We start from the raw sequence: 26,698 nt of genomic DNA on the forward strand, positions 1-26,698 counted from the left end.
GCACAGGTGGTGCATCAGCCAGTCATCTCAGTCAGTCGACCCGTGGCACCTGGGTCTGCCCCGTGACCTCCTGCCAGCGGGCGTTCGACACTTCACGTGGCCTCAGGGTGCACATGGCCTGGCACAAGCGTGGTGGTGACGTCACCGCCACTTAGTGGCGAATGGCAGTTGTTGTTGTTGTTGTTATTGAGTGAGTGGGTGGGTGAGTGTGTGTACGAGCGAGCGAGCGGGCGCCGTGAGTGGGTGAGCGTCCCTCGCCTGGACGCGGCCTCCACAAGGGCCTTCTCGTCGGGCGAGGAGGCGTAGTACTCCGGCGAGGAGGCGTGGCACTCCGGAGAGGAGGCGTGGCACTCCGGCGAGGAGGCGTGGCACTCCGGCGAGGAGGCGTGGCACTCCGGCGAGGAGGCGTGGCACTCCGGCGAGGAGGCGTGGCGCTCCGGAGAGGAGGCGTGGCGCTCCGGAGAGGAGGCGTGGCACTCCGGCGAGGAGGCGTGGCACTCCGGCGAGGAGGCGTGGCGCTCCGGCGAGGAGGCGTGGCACTCCGGCGAGGAGGCGTGGGGCACCTTCACCGCCGCCGCCGCCGCCTCCACCACGAGAACTTCTCCCGCACCGCCCATCAGCGGCGCCGCCTCCCCCTCCCCCCCTGCGTCCCTACCCACGGGCCCACCCCCGCTGTCCCCACCGCCGGTGTGGATGTCGGTGTCCATGCCGGTGCCGGTGTCGGTGTTGATGTTCACCGTGTGGCACAGCGCCAGCGCCGTCAACAAGAACGAGGGGCTGGTCCATTCCTGCGCCGCAAGCGCCACCACCGCCACCTTAGCAGCGCTCACGGTGGGGGTGGTGGTGGTGGTGGTGGTGATGATGGTCATGATGGGTGGTGATGGTGATGAAGATGATGATGGTGGTGGTGGTGGTGCTGATGGTGGTGGTGATAGTGGTGGTGCTGATTGTGGTGATGGTGATGATAGTGGTGGTGGTGTTGATGGTGGAGGTGGTGGTGATAGTAGTGGTGCTGATGGTGGTGGTGATGGTGCTGATAGTGGTGGTGATGGTGGTGGTGGTGGTGCGAGGGGCTGTCAACCCCTTCGCCTTCACTTAACCACCACTGAACCACGTGATAAAAATAGAACGAAGCTTGTGCCGGAGGGCCCTGGGGGGACAGGCGTCTATGACGTCTCCTGGCCAAACCCCATTTGGCGGAGCCAGGAGACTGAATCCGTACCCTCGGGGTTCCTCCAGAAACAGCGAAAAGCCACTGCTGGTGGCCACGTGGAATGTTCGAACGCTCGCTGCGGAGGAGAGGCTGCCACTCCTCTGTCGGAAGCTGGACCGGTACCGCCTGGATCTCTGTGGTGGACCGGCTCTGGCTACTGCCACCATGAGGGGTGGACAGTCCTCTACTCAGGGCAGGACACCGCCAAACTACAGGGTGTGGCTCTTCTTCTGAACAAAATAATAGAGGGGGCGTGGGAGCGTGGCGGTGAGGTGCGGGAAGCTGTAAGCCCCAGGCTACTTTGGGCTCGCCTTCCCATCAACCGGAGGCGAGGAGTGGTGGTCGTGGTTACATATGCCCCCACCGAAGATGAATATCCGTGGAGGGATGCAGGCAAAGCCGATGAGTCAGATGCCCTCTATGACCTCCTGTCACAGGTGCTGGCTAAAGTGGCCCCTAGGGATAGCATCTGTTGGGTGATTTTAATGCCCGAGTTGGTCATGATGCTGGCACCTCGGCTGGAGTGATTAGAAGGCATGGGCCAGATCAGCTCAATAACAACAGTAGGAGGCTGCTACAGTATATTTCTGTGCAGCGCATGGGCTTGTAATTACCAACACACTGTTTGGTATTGGAACATCCACGTAACATCATGGTTGCATGCCGGGTCCAAGCAAGAACATTTGGTGAACAACATAGTGACAGAACAGCGGAGGCGGGCCCATGTCCTTGACACCAGGACCTCCTGTGGAGCTGATCTGCCCTCTGACCATCGACTAGTCATCTGTAAGATGCGCCTGCCATTCTTCCACTCTGGTGGTGGGTGTACACCCAGGACCCCATTCAAACCTGCAGTGGCCTGGTCTCAGCTAGCTGATCAAAGTTGCAAGCGAGAATTCCCTCATCGCTTGCAGCTGGGGTTGGCATCGTCCCCTACTCCTCCTGATGTCGAGGGTAAATGGGCGAGGTTAAGGACTGTGGCTCATGCAGCTGCAATGGCTGCTTTGGGTACGCGGTCCAGACCTCCCCAGAGACCCTGGCTGACAGAGAAGGTGTTCAGGCTGGCTGAGAAAAAACGACAGGCCCACTCTCACCATCTACAGCATCCCACGTCAGAGAATGAGGAGGCTTACCGCAGCCTTCGCTCGGAGGTTCTGAGAGCCGTGAGGCGCTGCAAGGATGGGTGGTGGTCGCGGGTTGCTGAGGAGATGGAGTCTGCCTCAGTAGCCCGCGATCACAAATCGCTTTTTAACTCCATCAAAAAAGTAACTTGCAGCGCCACACCTATTACCATCATTAGGGGAAAGAACGGTGATCCAATCTCCGACCCCCAAGAACAGGTTTGCAGATTTGCTGAGCATTTCTGTGAGGTCCTGGGGGAGGGGAAATCCCTCAGCCTGGAAAACATCGTGGCACAAAGTGGGGATGACCCTGCTGAGGCTGCGGTGCCTCAAAAATTGGAAGAAGAAATCACCCCCTGTGAGTGGCTGGCTGAGGTGCCATCTGTTGAGGAAGTGTACAGACTGCCCTACATGACATCATTACAACAGTCTGGACCACTGGACGGGTTCCGCAGGATTGGAAGGATGCCCTGGTGGTCCCCCTCTTTAAGAAGGGGGACCGCACCGACTGTAACAACTATAGGGCATCTCCCTCCTCAGTGTGCCGGGAAGGTCCTGGCAAGGATTAATCAACATCACCTTGCCAGGCACGCTGAGGAGAGGCTTGCGGAGCCCCAATGCGGTTTCAGGAAAGGGCGGTCCTGCACAGATGCCATATTTTCTGTCCATCTGTTACAGTAGAGGTGTAGGGAATTCCAACAAGACCTACATCTCTGCTTTATTGACCCGCTGCTCACGATCATTAAGGACCCTCATAATGTTTCGCCGGCCCGGGTAAAGCTACGTGGCTGGGAGTCGAAGCCATTCCCTGTACACCTTGAGGTGTGACAGGGATGTCCTCTGGCTCCCACATTATTTAACATCTATTTCGACCACGTAGTTCATGAAGCCTTCAATAGCTGTACCGGAGGAATCTCCATCTGGTACAGATACAATGGGAGGCTGATCAATGCCTGGGTGTGGTCAGGGGATGGCTCCCTATTGGTCAACCACATTATGTATGCCGATGATCTGGTGATTGCTGCTCACTCAGACTAGGAGTTGGAGGTGCTGCTACTGAACCTGGAGCGTGCCACTAAGAGGTGGGGCCTTACCATCAGCCCCACCAAAACTAAGCACCTGCCTGGGTATTTTGTACCATCGGACACTCCACCCCCACAACTCCCCATTGGTGATGGGGTAGTTGTGGAGAGAGTGGAGAGTTTCCCATACCTGGGCAGTGTGCTCATGACCGGCTTCAGTTTATCAGCAGAGGTCTCACTCAGAATCAGTTGAGCGGCAATATCTTTTCATTGGTTGCGTAACGCTGTGTGGAAGCTACCTGGTCTGTCACTTCACACTAAGCTTCAGGTCTTCTCGGCCACGGTCATTCCCTCTCTTCTCTACGCTTGCGAAACGTGGACCCCCCTAATGGAACATCGTCGCCGGTTCGAACCATTCAGGCCGGCCTGCCTACGATCCATCCTGGGTTTAACCAGGCTGCATTGTGTGAGGAGCTCACAAATCCTTGGAAGATCTGGACAAGGTCCCATCGGTGAGCTCCTCCGGCGGTCAAGGCTGCGTTGGCTGGGTCACGTAGCCCGCATGCCCAGCCACTGCATGCCAAAAGAGCTTTTGTTCGGCCGGATAGAGCGGAGCGCCGGGTGGCTAAAGCACAGCAGGTTGGCACAGCAGGCGGCACAGGTGGTGGTGCATCGGCCACTCATCCCAGTCAGTCGACCCGTGGCACCTGCTGGGTCTGTCCCGTGACCTCCTGCCGGCGGGCGTTTGATACTTCACGTGGCCTTAACGTGCACCTAGCCTGGCACAAGCGCCGTTGTGATGTTATCGCCACTTTGTGGCGAACGGCGGTTGATGTCGGTGACGGTGGTGGTGGTGGTAGTGGTGGTGATGGTATTGGTGCTGCTGCTGATGATGATGCAGATGATGGTGCTGATGATGATGCTGATGATGGTGCTGCTGATGATGATGCTGATGGTGATGTGGAGAAGCAAGAGACCACACCGGTGAGTCCGTAGCTCCAAGGCCTCCATCAGGAACGTCACCCTCTGCTCCTCCTCCTCCTCCAGCTGCTCCCCGACCACCCCCCTCGGGCACCATCTCCCCGTGATGAACCTGGTACTTGACTCCTCGAAGGCTCAGCTTCTTGAGGCTCATCACGTTCTCCGTGAGGGTGCCCGTCTTGTCTGTGAGCACGTACTCCACCTGAAACACCACCATCACCACCATCACCACCAACATCACCACCATCACCACCAACATCACCACCACCATCACCACCATCATCACCATCACCACCACCATCACCACCATCACCACCACCAACATCACCACCAACATCACCACCACCATCACCACCACCATCACCACCAACATCACCACCACTATCACCACTATCACCACCACCATCATCATCACCACCATCATCACCACCAACATCACCATCACCACCAACATCACCATCACCACCAACATCACCATCACCACCATCACGTTCTCCATGAGGGTGCCCGTCTTGTCTGTGAGCACGTACTCCACCTGAAACACCACCACCAACATCACCACCATCACCACCACCATCACCACCAACATCACCACCATCATCACCACCAACATCACCACCAACATCACCACCACCATGACCACCAAAATCACCACCAACATCACCACCAACATCACCACCATCACCACCAACATCACCATCACAACCACCATCACCACCAACATCACCACCACCATCACCACCATCATCACCATCACCACCAACATCACCACCATCACCACCACCATCATCACCACCATCACCACCACCATCACCACCAACATCACCATCACCACCACCATCACCACCAACATCACCATCACCATCACCACCATCACCACCATCACCACCACCATCACCACCAACATCACCACCACCATCACCACCAACATCACCACCAACATCACCACCATCACCACCACCATCATCACCACCATCACCACCACCATCACCACCAACATCACCACCACTATCACCACTCTGACCACCACCATCACCATCATCATCACCACCATCATCACCATCACCACCAACATCACCACCAACATCACCATCACCACCAACACCATCACCACCAACATCACCACCATCACGTTCTCCATGAGGGTGCCCGTTTTGTCTGTGAGCACGTACTCCACCTGCACCACAACCACCACCATCACCACCATCACCACCAACATCACCAGCATCACCACCACCATCACCACCACCACCATCATCACCATCATCACCACCATCATCACCACCACCAACATCACCACCATCACTACCACCATCACCACTATCACCAAGTATCACCACCACCATCATCATCACCACCACCAACATCACCACCATCACCACCACCATCACCACTATCACCACCACCATCACCATCATCATCACCACCATCACCACTATCACCACCACCATCACCACCATCACCACCATCACCACCACCATCACTACCATCACCATCACCACCACCATCACCACCATCACCACCATCACCAGTAGTAGCACCACCATCATCACCACCACCATCGCTACCACCACTATCACCACCACCATCACCACGACTCCCACAGTAACACCACCACCATCACCACGACTCTCACAGTAACACCACCACCATCACCACCATTACCACGACTCCCACAGTAACACCATCACCACCATCATCACCACTACTCTCACAGTAACACAGTAACACCATCACCACCACCATCACCACGACTCCCACAGTAACACAGTAACACCACCACCATCACCACAACTCCCACAGTAACACCACCACCAGCAAAATCACCACGACTCCCACAGTAACACGGGATGTTCCTCGGATGAAATCGCGTGAATGGAAATGCATCGTGAAACCCGCCACCACCCACACCTCTGGTTTTCCACCTGACGAATCTGGTTGTTGGAATCAGTGGTGAAACGACACGGTGTAGTGCTGTACTAGTGACGAATTGGCCACGTTCTCTTCACGTGACAAACACCCTAACACGGGTGGTGGCGGGAATAACGACTGCAATACTCACACATCACTCACGTGATCAAACCCCCAAAACCCAAACTCACAGAGAGCCATACTCACAGAGACCCACACTCACAGAGACCCAAACTCACAGAGACCCACACTCACAGAGACCCATACTCACAGAGACCCACACTCACAGAGACCCATACTCACAGAGACCCACACTCATAGAGACCCATACTCACTGAGACCCATACTCACAGAGACCCACACTCACAGAGACCCACACTCATAGAGACCCATACTCATAGAGACCCACACTCATAGAGACCCACACTCATAGAGACCCACAATCATAGAGACCCACACTCACAGAGACCCATACTCATAGAGACACATACTCATAGAGACCCACAATCATAGAGACCCACACTCATAGAAACCCATACTCACAGAGACCCATATTCACAGAGACCCACACTCACAGAGACCCATACTCACAGAGACAAATATCCCCCATATTGCCTTAACAAACTGTAGGGGCAAGTGCTGTTAGCGAGCACCTATGAAGGCCGGAACGGTACACGAGGGGGTGGGTGGCCAGCACCACGCCCGACCGCCTTTGTCTCCCTAGTGGCAATGTTTACACACCGCACCAGGTACTCATTTGAGGCTGAGTCGACCTAGGGGAGGCCCGGGACCGGTTCAGATAATCGTCACTGGTGTTGGCCGTGAGCGGGAATCGAACCCGGGTCGCCAGGTTCATAGCGCAGCGCGCTAACCGCTACACTACCGCTCCCCACAATAGACCCACACTCATAGAGACCCACACTCATAGAGACCCATACTCATAGAGACCCACACTCACAGAGACTCACACTCACAGAGACCCACACTGATAGAGACCCATACTCACAGAGACCCACACTGATAGAGACCCACACTCACAGAGACTCATAGAGACCCATACTCATAGAGACCCATACTCACAGAGACCCATACTCATAGAGACCCATACTCACAGAGATCCATCCTCATAGAGACCCACACTCACAGAGACCCACACTCACAGAGACCCATACTCACAGAGACCCATACTCATAGAGACCCACACTCATAAAGACCCATACTCATAGAGACCCATACTCGTGTAGACCCACACTCATAGAGACCCACACTCACAGAGACTCATAGAGACCAATACTCACAGAGACCCATACTCATAGAGACACATACTCATAGAGACCCATACTCATAGAGACCCACACTCATAGAGACCCACACTCACAGAGACCCACACTCACAGAGACCCATACTCATAGAGACCCATACTCATAGAGACCCACAATCATAGAGACCCACACTCAAAGAGACCCATACGCACAGAGACCCACACTCATAGAGACCCATACTCACGGAGACTCATACTCATAGAGACCCACACTCACAGAGACTCATAGAGACCCATACTCATAGAGACCCATACTCATAGAGACCCACACTCACAGAGACCCATACTCACAGAGACCCACACTCACAGAGACCCATACTCACAGAGACCCATACTCATAGAGACCCACACTCATAAAGACCCATACTCATAGAGACCCATACTCGTGTAGACCCACACTCATAGAGACCCACACTCACAGAGACTCATAGAGACCAATACTCACAGAGACCCATACTCATAGAGACACATACTCATAGAGACCCATACTCATAGAGACCCACACTCATAGAGACCCACACTCACAGAGACCCACACTCACAGAGACCCATACTCATAGAGACCCATACTCATAGAGACCCACAATCATAGAGACCCACACTTACAGAGACCCATACTCACAGAGACCCACACTCATAGAGACCCATACTCACGGAGACTCATACTCATAGAGACCCACACTCACAGAGACTCATAGAGACCCATACTCATAGAGACCCATACTCATAGAGACCCACACTCATAGAGACTCATAGAGACCCACACTCACAGAGACCCACACTCACAGAGACTCATAGAGACCCATACTCATAGAGACCCACACTCACAGAGACTCACACTCATAGAGACCCATACAGAGACCCACACTCACAGAGACCCATAGTCACAGAGACCCACAATCATAGAGACCCACACTCACAGAGACCCATACTCACAGAGACCCATACTCACAGAGACTCATAGAGACCCATACTCATAGAGACCCATACTCACAGAGACCCATACTCATAGAGACCCATACTCACAGAGATCCATCCTCATAGAGACCCACACTCACAGAGACCCACACTCACAGAGACCCATACTCACAGAGACCCATACTCATAGAGACCCACACTCATAAAGACCCATACTCATAGAGACCCATACTCGTGTAGACCCACACTCATAGAGACCCACACTCACAGAGACTCATAGAGACCCATACTCACAGAGACCCATACTCATAGAGACACATACTCATAGAGACCCATACTCATAGAGACCCATACTCATAGAGACCCACACTCACAGAGACCCATACTCACAGAGACCCACACTCACAGAGACCCATACTCACAGAGACCCATACTCATAGAGACCCACACTCATAAAGACCCATACTCATAGAGACCCATACTCGTGTAGACCCACACTCATAGAGACCCACACTCACAGAGACTCATAGAGACCAATACTCACAGAGACCCATACTCATAGAGACACATACTCATAGAGACCCATACTCATAGAGACCCACACTCATAGAGACCCACACTCACAGAGACCCACACTCACAGAGACCCATACTCATAGAGACCCATACTCATAGAGACCCACAATCATAGAGACCCACACTTACAGAGACCCATACTCACAGAGACCCACACTCATAGAGACCCATACTCACGGAGACTCATACTCATAGAGACCCACACTCACAGAGACTCATAGAGACCCATACTCATAGAGACCCATACTCATAGAGACCCACACTCATAGAGACTCATAGAGACCCACACTCACAGAGACCCACACTCACAGAGACTCATAGAGACCCATACTCATAGAGACCCACACTCACAGAGACTCACACTCATAGAGACCCATACAGAGACCCACACTCACAGAGACCCATAGTCACAGAGACCCACAATCATAGAGACCCACACTCACAGAGACCCATACTCACAGAGACCCATACTCACAGAGACTCATAGAGACCCATACTCATAGAGACCCATACTCACAGAGACCCATACTCATAGAGACCCATACTCACAGAGATCCATCCTCATAGAGACCCACACTCACAGAGACCCACACTCACAGAGACCCATACTCACAGAGACCCATACTCATAGAGACCCACACTCATAAAGACCCATACTCATAGAGACCCATACTCGTGTAGACCCACACTCATAGAGACCCACACTCACAGAGACTCATAGAGACCCATACTCACAGAGACCCATACTCATAGAGACACATACTCATAGAGACCCATACTCATAGAGACCCATACTCATAGAGACCCACACTCACAGAGACCCACACTCACAGAGACCCATACTCATAGAGACCCATACTCATAGAGATCCACAATCATAGAGACCCACACTCACAGAGACCCATACTCACAGAGACCCACACTCATAGAGACCCATACTCACGGAGACTCATACTCATAGAGACCCACACTCACAGAGACTCATAGAGACCCATACTCATAGAGACCCATACTCATAGAGACCCACACTCATAGAGACTCATAGAGACCCACAATCACAGAGACCCACACTCACAGAGACTCATAGAGACCCATACTCATAGAGACCCACACTCACAGAGACTCACACTCATAGAGACCCATACAGAGACCCACACTCACAGAGACCCATACTCACAGAGACCCACAATCATAGAGACCCAGACTCACAGAGACCCATACTCACAGAGACCCATACTCACAGAGACTCATAGAGACCCATACTCATAGAGACCCACAATCATAGAGACCCAGACTCACAGAGACCCATACTCATAGAGACCCATACTCATAGAGACCCACACTCACAGAGACCCACACTCACAGAGACTCACAGAGACCCACACTCACAGAGACCCACACTCATAGAGACCCACACTCATAGAGACCCACACTCATAGAGACCCATACTCATAGAGACCCAAACTCACAGAGACTCACACTCACAGAGACCCACACTGATAGAGACCCATACTCACAGAGACCCACACTGATAGAGACCCACACTCACAGAGACTCATAGAGACCCATACTCATAGAGACCCATACTCACAGAGACCCATACTCATAGAGACCCATACTCACAGAGATCCATCCTCATAGAGACCCACACTCACAGAGACCCACACTCACAGAGACCCATACTCACAGAGACCCATACTCATAGAGACCCACAATCATAAAGACCCATACTCATAGAGACCCATACTCGTGTAGACCCACACTCATAGAGACCCACACTCACAGAGACTCATAGAGACCAATACTCACAGAGACCCATACTCATAGAGATACATACTCATAGAGACCCATACTCATAGAGACCCACACTCATAGAGACCCACACTCACAGAGACCCACACTCACAGAGACCCATACTCATAGAGACCCATACTCATAGAGACCCACAATCATAGAGACCCACACTCACAGAGACCCATACTCACAGAGACCCACACTCATAGAGACCCATACTCACGGAGACTCATACTCATAGAGACCCACACTCACAGAGACTCATAGAGACCCATACTCATAGAGACCCATACTCATAGAGACCCACACTCATAGAGACTCATAGAGACCCACACTCACAGAGACCCACACTCACAGAGACTCATAGAGACCCATACTCATAGAGACCCACACTCACAGAGACTCACACTCATAAAGACCCATACAGAGACCCACACTCACAGAGACCCATAGTCACAGAGACCCACAATCATAGAGACCCACACTCACAGAGACCCATACTCACAGAGACCCATACTCACAGAGACTCATAGAGACCCATACTCATAGAGACCCATACTCACAGAGACCCATACTCATAGAGACCCATACTCACAGAGATCCATCCTCATAGAGACCCACACTCACAGAGACCCACACTCACAGAGACCCATACTCACAGAGACCCATACTCATAGAGACCCACACTCATAAAGACCCATACTCATAGAGACCCATACTCGTGTAGACCCACACTCATAGAGACCCACACTCACAGAGACTCATAGAGACCCATACTCACAGAGACCCATACTCATAGAGACACATACTCATAGAGACCCATACTCATAGAGACCCATACTCATAGAGACCCACACTCACAGAGACCCACACTCACAGAGACCCATACTCATAGAGACCCATACTCATAGAGACCCACAATCATAGAGACCCACACTCACAGAGACCCATACTCACAGAGACCCACACTCATAGAGACCCATACTCACGGAGACTCATACTCATAGAGACCCACACTCACAGAGACTCATAGAGACCCATACTCATAGAGACCCATACTCATAGAGACCCACACTCATAGAGACTCATAGAGACCCACACTCACAGAGACCCACACTCACAGAGACTCATAGAGACCCATACTCATAGAGACCCACACTCACAGAGACTCACACTCATAGAGACCCATACAGAGACCCACACTCACAGAGACCCATACTCACAGAGACCCACAATCATAGAGACCCAGACTCACAGAGACCCATACTCACAGAGACCCATACTCACAGAGACTCATAGAGACCCATACTCATAGAGACCCACACTCACAGAGACCCACACTCACAGAGACTCACAGAGACCCACACTCACAGAGACCCACACTCATAGAGACACACACTCATAGAGACCCACACTCACAGAGATCCACAATCATAGAGACCCAAACTCACAGAGACTCACAGAGACCCACACCATAGAGACCCACAATCATAGAGACCCACACTCACAGAGACCCATACTCACAGAGACCCATACTCACAGAGACTCATAGAGACCCACACTCACAGAGACCCACACTCACAGAGACTCACAGAGACCCACAGAGACCCACACTCACAGAGACCCACACTCACAGAGACCCACAGAGACCCACACTCACAGAGACTTACAGAGACCCACACTCACAGAGACTCACAGAGACCCACACTCACAGAGACTCACAGAGACCCACACTCACAGAGACTCACAGAGACCCACACTCACAGAGACTCACAGAGACCCACACTCACAGAGACTCACAGAGACCCACACTCACAGAGACCCACAGAGACCCACAGAGACCCATACTCACAGAGACTCACAGAGACCCACACTCACAGAGACTCACACTCACAGAGACTCACAGAGACCCACACTCACAGAGACTCACAAAGACCCACACTCACAGAGACCCACACTCACAGAGACTCACAGAGACCCACACTCACAGAGACTCACAGAGACCCACACTCACAGAGACTCACAGAGACCCACACTCACAGAGACTCACAGAGACCCACACTCACAGAGACTCACAGAGACCCACACTCACAGAGACCCACACTCACAGAGACTCACAGAGACCCACACTCACAGAGACTCATAGAGACCCACACTCACAGAGACCCACAGAGACCCACACTCACAGAGACCCACACTCACAGACACTCACAGAGACCCACACTCACATAGACTCACAGAGACCCTCATTCACAGAGACTCACAGAGACCCACACTCACAGAGACTCACAGAGACCCACACTCACAGAGACCCACAGAGACCCACACTCATAGAGACCCACACTCACAGAGACTCACAGAGACCCAGACTCACAGAGACCCACAGAGACCCACACTCACAGAGACCAACACTCACAGAGACCCACAGAGACCCACACTCACAGAGACCCACAGAGACCCACACTCATAGAGACCCATACTCACAGAGACTCACAGAGACCCAGACTCACAGAGACTCACAGTGACCCACACTCACAGAGACCCACACTCACAGAGACCCACACTCACAGAGACTCACAGAGACCCACACTCACAGAGACCCACACTCACAGAGACCCACAGAGACCCACACTCACAGAGACCCACACTCACAGTGACCCACAGAGACCCACACTCACAGAGACCCACACTCACAGTGACCCATAGAGACCCACACTCACAGAGACCCACACTCACAGAGACTCAGAGAGACCCTCACTCACAGAGACTCACAGAGACCCTCACTCACAGAGACTCACAGAGACCCACACTCACAGAGACTCACAGAGACCCACACTCACAGAGACCCACACTCACAGAGACTCACACTCACAGAGACCCACAGAGACCCACACTCACAGAGACCCACACTCACAGTGACCCACAGAGACCCACACTCACAGAGACCCACACTCACAGAGACTCACAGAGACCCACACTCACAGAGACCCACAGAGACCCACACTCACAGAGACCCACACTCACAGAGACTTACAGAGACCCACACTCACAGAGCCTCACAGAGACCCTCACTCACAGAGACTCACAGAGACCCACACTCACAGAGACTCACAGAGACCCACACTCACAGAGACCCACAGAGACCCACACTGATAGGGACCCACACTCACAGAGACTCACAGAGACCCACACTCACAGAGACCCACAGAGACCCACACTCACAGAGACCCACACTCACAGAGACCCACAGAGACCCACACTCACAGAGACCCACACTTACAGAGACCCACAGAGACCCACACTCATAGAGACCCAAACTCACAGAGACTCACAGAGACCCACACTCACAGAGACTCACAGTGACCCACACTGACAGAGACCCACACTCACAGAGACTCACAGAGACCCACACTCACAGAGACTCACAGAGACCCATACTCACAGAGACCCACACTCACAGAGACCCACAGAGACCCACACTCACAGAGACCCACACTCACAGGACCCACAGAGACCCACACTCACAGAGACCCACACTCACAGTGACCCACAGAGACCCACACTCACAGAGACCCACACTCACAGTGACCCACAGAGACCCACACTCACAGAGACCCACACTCACAGTGACCCACACCCAAAGAGACTCACACTCATAGAGACCCACAGAGATCCACACTCACAGAGACCCACACTCACAGTGACCCACAGAGACCCACACTCACAGAGACCCACACTCACAGTGACCCACATAGACCCACACTCACAGAGACCCACACTCACAGAGACCCACAGAGACCCACACTCATAGAGACCCATACTCACAGAGACTCACAGAGACCCACACTCACAGAGACTCACAGTGACCCACACTCACAGAGACCCACACTCACAGAGACTCACAGAGACCCACACTCACAGAGACTCAGAGACCCATACTCACAGAGACCCACACTCACAGAGACCCACAGAGACCCACACTCACAGAGACCCACACTCACAGTGACCCACAGAGACCCACACTCACAGAGACCCACACTCACAGTGACCCACAGAGACCCACACTCACAGAGACCCACACTCACAGTGACCCACAGAGACCCACACTCACAGAGACCCACACTCACAGTGACCCACACCCAAAGAGACTCACACTCATAGAGACCCACAGAGACCCACACTCACAGAGACCCACACTCACAGTGACCCACAGAGACCCACACTCACAGAGACCCACACTCACAGTGACCCACAGAGACCCACACTCACAGTGACCCACAGAGACCCACACTCACAGAGACCCACACTCACAGAGACCCATACTCACAGAGACCCATACTCATAGAGACCCACACTCATAAAGACACATACTCATAGAGACCCATACTCGTGTAGACCCACATTCATAGAGACCCATACTCACAGAGACTCATAGAGACCCATACTCACAGAGACCCATACTCATAGAGACACATACTCATAGAGACCCATACTCATAGAGACCCACACTCATAGAGACCCACACTCATAGAGACCCACACTCACAGAGACCCATACTCATAGAGACCCATACTCATAGAGACCCACAATCATAGAGACCCACACTCACAGAGACCCATACTCACAGAGACCCACACTCGTAGAGACCCATACTCACAGAGACTCATACTCATAGAGACCCACACTCACAGAGACTCACAGAGACCCACACTCATAGAGACCCACAATCATAGAGACCCACACTCACAGAGACCCATACTCACAGAGACCCATACTCACAGAGACTCATAGAGACCCACACTCTCAGAGACCCACACTCACAGAGACTCACAGAGACCCACAGAGACCCACACTCACAGAGACCCACACTCACAGAGACCCACAGAGACCCACACTCACAGAGACTCACAGAGACCCACACTCACAGAGACTCACAGAGACCCACACTCACAGAGACTCACAGAGACCCACACTCACAGAGACTCACAGAGACCCACACTCACAGAGACCCACAGAGACCCACACTCACAGAGACTCACAGAGACCCACACTCACAGAGACTCACAGAGACCCACACTCACAGAGACTCACAGAGACCCACACTCACAGAGACCCACAGAGACTCACAGAGACCCACACTCACAGAGACTCACAGAGACCCACACTCACAGAGACTCACAGAGACCCACACTCACAGACACTCACAGAGACGCACACTCACAGAGACCCACACTCACAGAGACTCACAGAGACCCACACTCACAGAGACTCACAGAGACCCACACTCACAGAGACTCACAGAGACCCACACTCACAGAGACTCACAGAGACCCACACTCACAGAGACCCTACTCACAGAGACTCACAGAGACCCACACTCACAGAGACTCACAGAGACCCACACTCACAGAGACCCACAGAGACCCACACTCATAGAGACCCACACTCACAGAGACTCACAGAGACCCACACTCACAGAGACCCACAGAGACCCACACTCACAGAGACTCACAGAGACCCACACTCACAGAGACTCACAGAGACCCACACTCACAGAGACCCACAGAGACCCACACTCACAGAGACTCACAGAGACCCACACTCACAGAGACTCACAGAGACCCTCACTCACAGAGACTCACAGAGACCCACACTCACAGAGACTCACAGAGACCCACACTCACAGAGACCCACAGAGACCCACACTCATAGAGACCCACACTCACAGAGACTCACAGAGTCCCACACTCACAGAGACCCACAGAGACCCACACTCACAGAGACCCACACTCACAGAGACCCACAGAGACCCACACTCACAGAGACCCACACTCACAGAGACCCACAGAGACCCACACTCATAGAGACCCATACTCACAAAGACTCACAGAGACCCACACTCACAGAGACTCACAGTGACCCACACTCACAGAGACCCACACTCACAGAGACTCACAGAGACCCACACTCACAGAGACTCACAGAGACCCACACTCACAGAGACCCATACTCACAGAGACCCACAGAGACCCACACTCACAGAGACCCACACTCACAGTGACCCACAGAGACCCACACTCACAGAGACCCACACTCACAGTGACCCACAGAGACCCACACTCACAGTGACCCACACCCACAGAGACTCACACTCATAAAGACCCACAGAGACCCACACTCACAGAGACCCACACTCACAGAGACCCACACTCACAGAGACTCACAGAGACCCACAGAGACCCACACTCACAGAGACTCACAGAGACCCACACTCACAGAGACCCACAGAGACCCACACTCACAGATACTCATAGAGACCCACACTCATAGAGACTCACAGAGACCCACACTCACAGAGACTCACAGAGACCCACACTCACAGAGACCCACACTGACCCACACTCACAGAGACTCACAGAGACCCACACTCACAGAGATTCACAGAGACCCACACTCACAGAGACTCACAGAGACCCACACTCACAGAGACCCACACTCACAGAGACTCACAGAGACCCACACTCACAGAGACTCACAGAGATCCACACTCACAGAGACTCACAGAGACCCACACTCACAGAGACTCACACTCACAGAGACTCACAGAGACCCACACTCACAGAGACTCATAGAGACCCACACTCACAGAGACTCACAGAGACCCATACTCACAGAGACCCACACTCACAGAGACCCACACTCATAGAGACCCACAGAGACTCATAGAGACCCATACTCACAGAGACCCACACTCACAGAGACCCACAGAGACTCATAGAGACCCATACTCACAGAGACCCACACTCACAGAGACTCACAGAGACCCACACTCACAGAGACCCATACTCACAGAGACCCACAGAGACCCACACTCACAGAGACCCACACTCACAGTGACCCACAGAGACCCACACTCACAGAGACCCACACTCACAGTGACCCACAGAGACCCACACTCACAGAGACCCACACTCACAGTGACCCACACCCACAGAGACTCACACTCATAGAGACCCACAGAGACCCACACTCACAGAGACCCACACTCACAGAGACCCACACTCACAGAGACTCACAGAGACCCACAGAGACCCACACTCACAGAGACTCACAGAGACCCACACTCACAGAGACCCACAGAGACCCACACTCACAGATACTCATAGAGACTCACACTCATAGAGACTCACAGAGACCCACACTCACAGAGACTCACAGAGACCCACACTCACAGAGACCCACACTGACCCACACTCACAGAGACTCACAGAGACCCACACTCACAGAGATTCACAGAGACCCACACTCACAGAGACTCACAGAGACCCACACTCACAGAGACCCACACTCACAGAGACTCACAGAGACCCACACTCACAGAGACTCACAGAGATCCACACTCACAGAGACTCACAGAGACCCACACTCACAGAGACTCACACTCACAGAGACTCACAGAGACCCACACTCACAGAGACTCATAGAGACCCACACTCACAGAGACTCACAGAGACCCATACTCACAGAGACCCACACTCACAGCGACCCACGCTCATAGAGACCCACAGAGACTCATAGAGACCCATACTCACAGAGACCCACACTCACAGAGACCCACAGAGACTCATAGAGACCCATACTCACAGAGACCCACACTCACAGAGACCCACAGAGACCCACAGAGACCCATACTCACAGAGACCCACAGAGACCCACAGACACTCACAGAGACCCACAGAGACCCACACTCACAGAGACCCATACTCACAGAGACCCACACTCACAGAGACCCACACTCACAGAGACTCACAGAGACCCACACTCACAGAGACTCACAGAGATCCACACTCACAGAGACTCACAGAGACCCACACTCACAGAGACTCACACTCACAGAGACTCACAGAGACCCACACTCACAGAGACTCATAGAGACCCACACTCACAGAGACTCACAGAGACCCATACTCACAGAGACCCACACTCACAGAGACCCACGCTCATAGAGACCCACAGAGACTCATAGAGACCCATACTCACAGAGACCCACACTCACAGAGACCCACAGAGACTCATAGAGACCCATACTCACAGAGACCCACACTCTCAGAGACCCACAGAGACCCACAGAGACCCATACTCACAGAGACCCACAGAGACCCACAGACACTCACAGAGACCCACAGAGACCCACACTCACAGAGACCCACACTCACAGAGACTCATAGAGACCCACACTCACAGACACTCACAGAGATCCACACTCACAGAGACTCACAGAGACCCACACTCACAGAGACTCACACTCACAGAGACTCACAGAGACCCACACTCACAGAGACTCATAGAGACCCACACTCACAGAGACTCACAGAGACCCACACTCACAGAGACCCACACTCATAGAGACCCACAGAGACTCATAGAGACCCATACTCACAGAGACCCACACTCACAGAGACCCACAGAGACTCATAGAGACCCATACTCACAGAGACCCACACTCTCAGAGACCCACAGAGACCCACAGAGACCCATACTCACAGAGACCCACAGACACTCACAGAGACCCACAGAGACCCACACTCACAGAGACCCATACTCACAGAGACCCACACTCACAGAGACCCACACTCACAGAGACTCACAGAGACCCACACTCACAGAGACCCACACTCATAGAGACCCACAGAGACTCATAGAGACCCATACTCACAGAGACCCACACTCACAGAGACCCACAGAGACTCATAGAGACCCATACTCACAGAGACCCACACTCTCAGAGACCCACAGAGACCCACAGAGACCCATACTCACAGAGACCCACAGAGACCCACAGACACTCACAGAGACCCACAGAGACCCACACTCACAGAGACCCATACTCACAGAGACCCACACTCACAGAGACCCACACTCACAGAGACTCATAGAGACCCACACTCACAGACACTCACAGAGACCCACAGAGACCCACACTCACAGAGACCCATACTCACAGAGATCCACACTCACAGCGACCCACACTCACAGAGACTCATAGAGACCCACACTCACAGACACTCACAGAGACTCACAGAGACCCATACCCCCACACGGGTGGTGGCGGGTTTAACGACGGCGTCACTCACGCGATCAAACCGAGCAGAACAAAAACCGCTAATCACGGATCGCGTCCGTCGCTAAAGTCCTACCAACGTATTAAACTACTCCCCCTCCTCCTCCTCCTCCTCCTCCACCTCCTCCTCCTCCTCCTCCCCCTCCTCCTCCTCCTCCTCCTCCCCCTCCTCCTCCTCCTCCTCCCCCTCCTCCTCCTCCTCCTCCTCCTCCCCCTCCTCCTCCTCCCCCTCCTCCTCCTCCTCCCCTCCTCCTCCTCCTCCTCCTCCTCCCCCTCCTCCTCCTCCTCCCCCTCCTCCTCCTCCTCCTCCTCCTCCCCCTCCTCCTCCTCCACCTCCTCCCCCTCCTCCTCCTCCTCCTCCTCCTCCTCCTCCTCCCCCTCCTCCTCCTCCTCCCCCTCCTCCTCCTCCTCCTCCTCCCCCTCCTCCTCCTCCCCCTCCTCCTCCTCCTCCCCCTCCTCCTCCTCCCCCCCTCCTCCTCCTCCTCCTCCTCCCCCTCCTCCTCCTCCCCCTCCTCCTCCTCCACCTCCTCCTCCTCCTCCTCCTCCTCCTCACCTGCCCCAGCTCCTCGTTGAGGTCGGAGGTGTTGGCCACGGCCGGCTCGTGGCTGTTGGGATCGCGGAGACGCAGGTCCCAGCCGACGAATCGCGAGCCCAGGAACTTCTGCATCTCCACCGAGACGTAGAGGGACACGGGGATGACGTAGTTGTAGAGGACCATGAAGGAAAGGAAGTCCACCAGCATCTCCAGAGGCTGCGGAGACACGGGGGGAGACACGGAGGGGGGGGGGGGGGAGACACGGGGGGGGGGGGTGAGACACGGGGGAGACAAAGGGGGGACACGGGGGAGACACGCAGGGGGGGGAGACACGGGGGAGACAAAGGGGGGACACGGGGGAGACACGGGAGAGACACGGGAGAGACACGGTGGTGGTAGTGGTAGCGGTGGTAGTGGTGGTGGTGGTGGTAGTGGTGGTGGTAGTGGTGGTGTTGGTAGTGGTGGTGGTGGTAGTGGTAGTGGTGGTTGTGGTAGTGGTGGTTGTGGTAGTGGTGTTGGTAGTGGTAGTAGTAGTGGTGGTGGTGGTAGTGGTGGTGGTAGTGGTTGTGGTAGTGGTGGTAGTGGTAGCGGTGGTGGTAGTGGTGGTGGTAGTAGTGGTGGTGGTAGTGGTAGTGGTGGTGGTAGTGGTAGTAGTGGTAGTGGTGGTAGTGGTGGTTGTGGTAGTGGTAGGGGTTGTGGTAGTGGTTGTGGTAGTGGTGGTGGTAGTAGTGGTGGTAGTGGTGGTGGTAGTGGTGGTGGTGGTAGTGGTGGTGGTGGTAGTGGTGGTGGTAGTGGTGGTGGTAGTGGTGGTAGTGGTAGTGGTTGTGGTAGTGGTGGTGGTGGTGTTGGTGGTGGTAGTGGTGGTGGTGGTGGTAGTGGTAATGGTGGTAGTGGTAGTGGTGGTGATAGTGGTGGCGGTGGTGGTGGTAGTGGTGGTGGTGGCGGTGGTGGTGGCGGTGGTGGTGGAAGTGGTGGTGGTGCTAGTGGTAGTAGTTGTGGTGGTAGGAGTGGTGGTAGTGGTGGTGGTGGTAGTGGTGGTGTTGGTAGTGGTGGTGGTGGTAGTGGTAGTGGTGGTTGTGGTAGTGGTGTTGGTAGTGGTAGTAGTAGTGGTGGTGGTGGTGGTAGTGGTAGTGGTTGTGGTAGTAGTGGTAGTGGTTGTAGTGGTGGTAGTGGTTGTAGTAGTGGTTGTGGTGTTAGTAGTTGTGGTAGTTGTGGTGGTTGTGGTTGTGGTAGTGGTGGTTGTGTCTCACCCTCCACGCGCCGTCCTCGTGCCTGGCCCTGCCGTTGTACCACGGAGCGGCGCTGCCGGACTCGGTGACGAACTTCATCACGGAGCTCACGAGAGCCATGGAGACGAGGAGACACAGGTAGACAAGCAGGAACGAGTTCATGGACCTGAGACAGAGACACAGAATCACAGAGACACACACAGAGACACAGAGACACAGGTAGACAAGCAGGAACGAGTTCATGGACCTGAGACACAGAGACACAGAGACACAGGTAGACAAACAGGAACGAGTTCATGGACCTGAGACAGAGACACAGAGACACAGGTAGACAAGCAGGAACGAGTTCATGGACCTGAGACACAGAGACACAGAGACACAGGTAGACAAGCAGGAACGAGTTCATGGACCTGAGACACAGAGACACAGAGACACAGGTAGACAAGCAGGAACGAGTTCATGGACCTGAGACACGGAGACACAGAGACACAGAGACACACACAGAGATACAGAGACACAGGTAGACAAGCAGGAACGAGTTCATGGACCTGAGACACGGAGACACAGAGACACAGAGACACACACAGAGATACAGAGACACAGGTAGACAAGCAGGAACAAGTTCATGGACCTGAGACACGGAGACACGGAGACACAGAGACACAGAGACACACACAGAGACACAGAGACACACACAGAGACACAGGTAGACAAGCAGGAACGAGTTAATGGACCTGAGACACGGAGACACAGAATCACAGAGACACAGAGACACAGAGACACAGGTAGACAAGCAGGAACGAGTTCATGGACCTGAGACACAGAGACACAGAGACACAGGTAGATAAGCAGGAACAAGTTCATGGACCTGAGACACGGAGACACAGAGACACAGAGACACAGGTAGACAAGCAGGAACGAGTTCATAGACCTGAGACACGGAGACACAGAGACACACACAGAGACACAGGTAGACAAGCAAGAACGAGTTCATGGACCTGAGACACGGAGACACGGAGACACAGAGACACAGGTAGACAAGCAGGAACGAGTTCATGGACCTGAGACACAGAGACACAGAGATACAGAGACACAGGTAGACAAGCAGGAACGAGTTCATGGACCTGAGACACAGAGACACAACACAGGTAGACAAGCAGCAACGAGTTCATGGATCTGAGAAACGGAGACACAGAGACACAGAGACACAGAGACACACACAGAGATACAGAGACACAGGTAGACAAGCAGGAACGAGTTCGTGGACCTGAGACACGGAGACACGGAGACACAGAGACACAGAGACACAGGTAGACAAGCAGGAACGAGCTCATGGACCTGAGACACGGAGACACAGAGACACAGAGACACAGGTAGACAAGCAGGAACGAGTTCATGGACCTGAGACACGGAGACACAGAGACACAGAGACACAGGTAGACAAGCAGGAACGAGTTCATGGACCTGAGACACGGAGACACAGAGACACAGAGACACAGGTAGACAAGCAGGAACGAGTTCATGGACCTGAGACACGGAGACACAGAGATACAGAGATACAGAGACACAGGTAGACAAGCAGGAACCAGTTCATGGACCTGAGACACGGAGACACAGAGACACAGGTAGACAAGCAGGAACGAGTTCATGGACCTGAGACACGGAGACACAGAGACACAGAGACACAGAGACACGGAGATACGGAGACACAGAGACACGGAGACACAGATACACAGGTAGACTAGCAGGAACGAGTTCATGGACCTGAGACACAGAGACACAGAGACACGGAGACACAGAGACACACACAGAGACACAGGTAGACAAGCAGGAACGAGTTCATGGACCTGAGACACAGAGACACAGAGACACGGAGACACAGAGACACACACAGAGACACAGAGACACAGGTAGACAAGCAGGAAGGAGTTCATGGACCTGAGACACGGAGACACAGAGACACGGAGACACAGAGACACACACAGAGACACAGAGACACAGGTAGACAAGCACGAACGAGTTCATGGACCTGAGACACACACAGAGACACGGAGACACAGATAGACAAGCAGGAACGAGTTCATGGACCTGAGACACGGAGAGACAGAGACACAGAGACACAGAGACACAGAGAGACAGAGACACAGAGACACAGGTAGACAAGCAGGAATGAGTTCATGGACCTGAGACACAGAGACACAGAGACACAGGTAGACAAGCAGGAACGAGTTCATGGACCTGAGACACAGAGACACAGAGATACAGAGACACAGGTAGACAAGCAGGAACGAGTTCATGGACCTGAGACATGGAGACACAGAGACACAGAGACACAGGTAGACAAGCAGGAACGAGTTCATGGACCTGAGACACGGAGACACGGAGACACAGAGACACAGAGACACAGGTATACAAGCAGGAACGACTTCATGGACCTGAGACACGGAGACACAGAGATACAGAGACACAGAGACACGGAGACACGGAGACACAGAGACACGGAGACACAGATACACAGGTAGACTAGCAGGAACGAGTTCATGGACCTGAGACACAGAGACACAGAGACACGGAGACACAGAGACACACACAGAGACACAGAGACACAGGTAGACAAGCAGGAACGAGTTCATGGACCTGAGACACAGAGACACAGAGACACGGAGACACAGAGACACACACAGAGACACAGAGACACAGGTAGACAAGCAGGAAGGAGTTCATGGACCTGAGACACGGAGACACAGAGACACGGAGACACAGAGACACACACAGAGACACAGAGACACAGGTAGACAAGCACGAACGAGTTCATGGACCTGAGACACACACAGAGACACGGAGACACAGATAGACAAGCAGGAACGAGTTCATGGACCTGAGACACGGAGAGACAGAGACACAGAGACACAGAGACACAGAGAGACAGAGACACAGAGACACAGGTAGACAAGCAGGAATGAGTTCATGGACCTGAGACACAGAGACACAGAGACACAGAGACACAGGTAGACAAGCAGGAACGAGTTCATGGACCTGAGACACAGAGACACAGAGATACAGAGACACAGGTAGACAAGCAGGAACGAGTTCATGGACCTGAGACATGGAGACACAGAGACACAGAGACACAGGTAGACAAGCAGGAACGAGTTCATGGACCTGAGACACGGAGACACGGAGACACAGAGACACAGAGACACAGGTATACAAGCAGGAACGAGTTCATGGACCTGAGACACGGAGACACAGAGATACAGAGACACAGATAGACAAGCAGGAACGAGTTCATGGACCTGAGACACAGAGACACAGAGATAAAGAGACACAGATAGACAAGCAGGAACGAGTTCATGGACCTGAGACACGGAGACACAGAGACACAGAGACACAGGTAGACAAGCAGGAACGAGTTCATGGACCTGAGACACGGACACACAGAGACACAGAGACACAGAGATACAGAGACACAGGTAGACAAGCAGGAACGAGTTCATGGACCTGAGACACGGAGACACAGAGACACAGAGACACAGGTAGACAAGCAGGAACGAGTTCATGGACCTGAGACACGGAGACACAGAGACACAGAGACACAGAGACACGGAGACACGGAGACACAGAGACACGGAGACACAGATACACAGGTAGACTAGCAGGAACGAGTTCATGGACCTGAGACACAGAGACACAGAGACACGGAGACACAGAGACACACACAGAGACACAGATACACAGGTAGACAAGCAGGAACGAGTTCATGGACCTGAGACACAGAGACACAGAGACACGGAGACACAGAGACACACACAGAGACACAGAGACACAGGTAGACAAGCAGGAAGGAGTTCATGGACCTGAGACACGGAGACACAGAGACACGGAGACACAGAGACACACACAGAGACACAGAGACACAGGTAGACAAGCACGAACGAGTTCATGGACCTGAGACACACACAGAGACACGGAGACACAGATAGACAAGCAGGAACGAGTTCATGGACCTGAGACACGGAGAGACAGAGACACAGAGACACAGAGACACAGAGAGACAGAGACACAGAGACACAGGTAGACAAGCAGGAACGAGTTCATGGACCTGAGACACAGAGACACAGAGATACATAGACACAGGTAGACAAGCAGGAACGAGTTCATGGACCTGAGACATGGAGACACAGAGACACAGAGACACAGGTAGACAAGCAGGAACGAGTTCATGGACCTGAGACACGGAGACACGGATACAAGCAGGAACGAGTTCATGGACCTGAGACACGGAGACACAGAGATACAGAGACACAGATAGACAAGCAGGAATGAGTTCATGGACCTGAGACACAGAGACACAGAGATAAAGAGACACAGATAGACAAGCAGGAACGAGTTCATGGACCTGAGACACGGAGACACAGAGACACAGAGACACAGGTAGACAAGCAGGAACGAGTTCATGGACCTGAGACACGGAGACACGGAGACACAGAGACACAGATACACAGGTAGACAAGCAGGAACGAGTTCATGGACCTGAGACACGGAGACACAGAGACACGGAGACACAGAGACACACACAGAGACACAGGTAGACAAGCAGGAACGAGTTCATGGACCTGAGACACGGAGACACAGAGACACAGAGACACACACAGAGACACAGGTAGACAAGCAGGAACGAGTTCATGGACCTCATACACAGAGACACAGAGACACAGAGACACAGAGACACGGAGACACGGAGACACAGAGACACAGGTAGACAAGCAGGAACGAGTTCATGGACCTGAGACACGGAGACACGGAGACACAGAGACACAGAGACACAGAGACACAGGTAGACAAGCAGGAACGAGTTCATGGACCTGAGACACGGAGACATAGAGACACGGAGACACAGAGACACAAAGACACAGAGACACAGGTAGACAAGCAGGAACGAGTTCATGGACCTGAGT

The 26,698-nt window shown here is 53.4% G+C and overlaps 1 protein-coding gene across 1 annotated transcript in view; it reads right to left on the reverse strand.

The window, feature by feature from the left end:
• The window catches only part of LOC116957933 (phospholipid-transporting ATPase IF-like), a 130,386-nt gene that overhangs the window by 55,635 nt on the left and 48,053 nt on the right, over positions 1-26,698 (reverse strand). Inside the window, exons 10-13 of the mRNA XM_076054704.1 lie at positions 21,762-21,906; positions 20,530-20,727; positions 4,339-4,539; positions 259-788 (exon numbers count right to left, since the gene is read on the reverse strand). Coding sequence (XP_075910819.1) covers positions 259-788; positions 4,339-4,539; positions 20,530-20,727; positions 21,762-21,906 — 1,074 coding nt within the window. The remainder of the gene's footprint in view (positions 1-258; positions 789-4,338; positions 4,540-20,529; positions 20,728-21,761; positions 21,907-26,698) is intronic.

Source organism: Petromyzon marinus, chromosome 67, assembly GCF_048934315.1.
Source record: "Petromyzon marinus isolate PM22_M1 ecotype Great Lakes invasive population chromosome 67, UKy_Petmar_22M1.pri1.0, whole genome shotgun sequence".
NCBI lineage: Eukaryota > Metazoa > Chordata > Hyperoartia > Petromyzontiformes > Petromyzontidae > Petromyzon > Petromyzon marinus.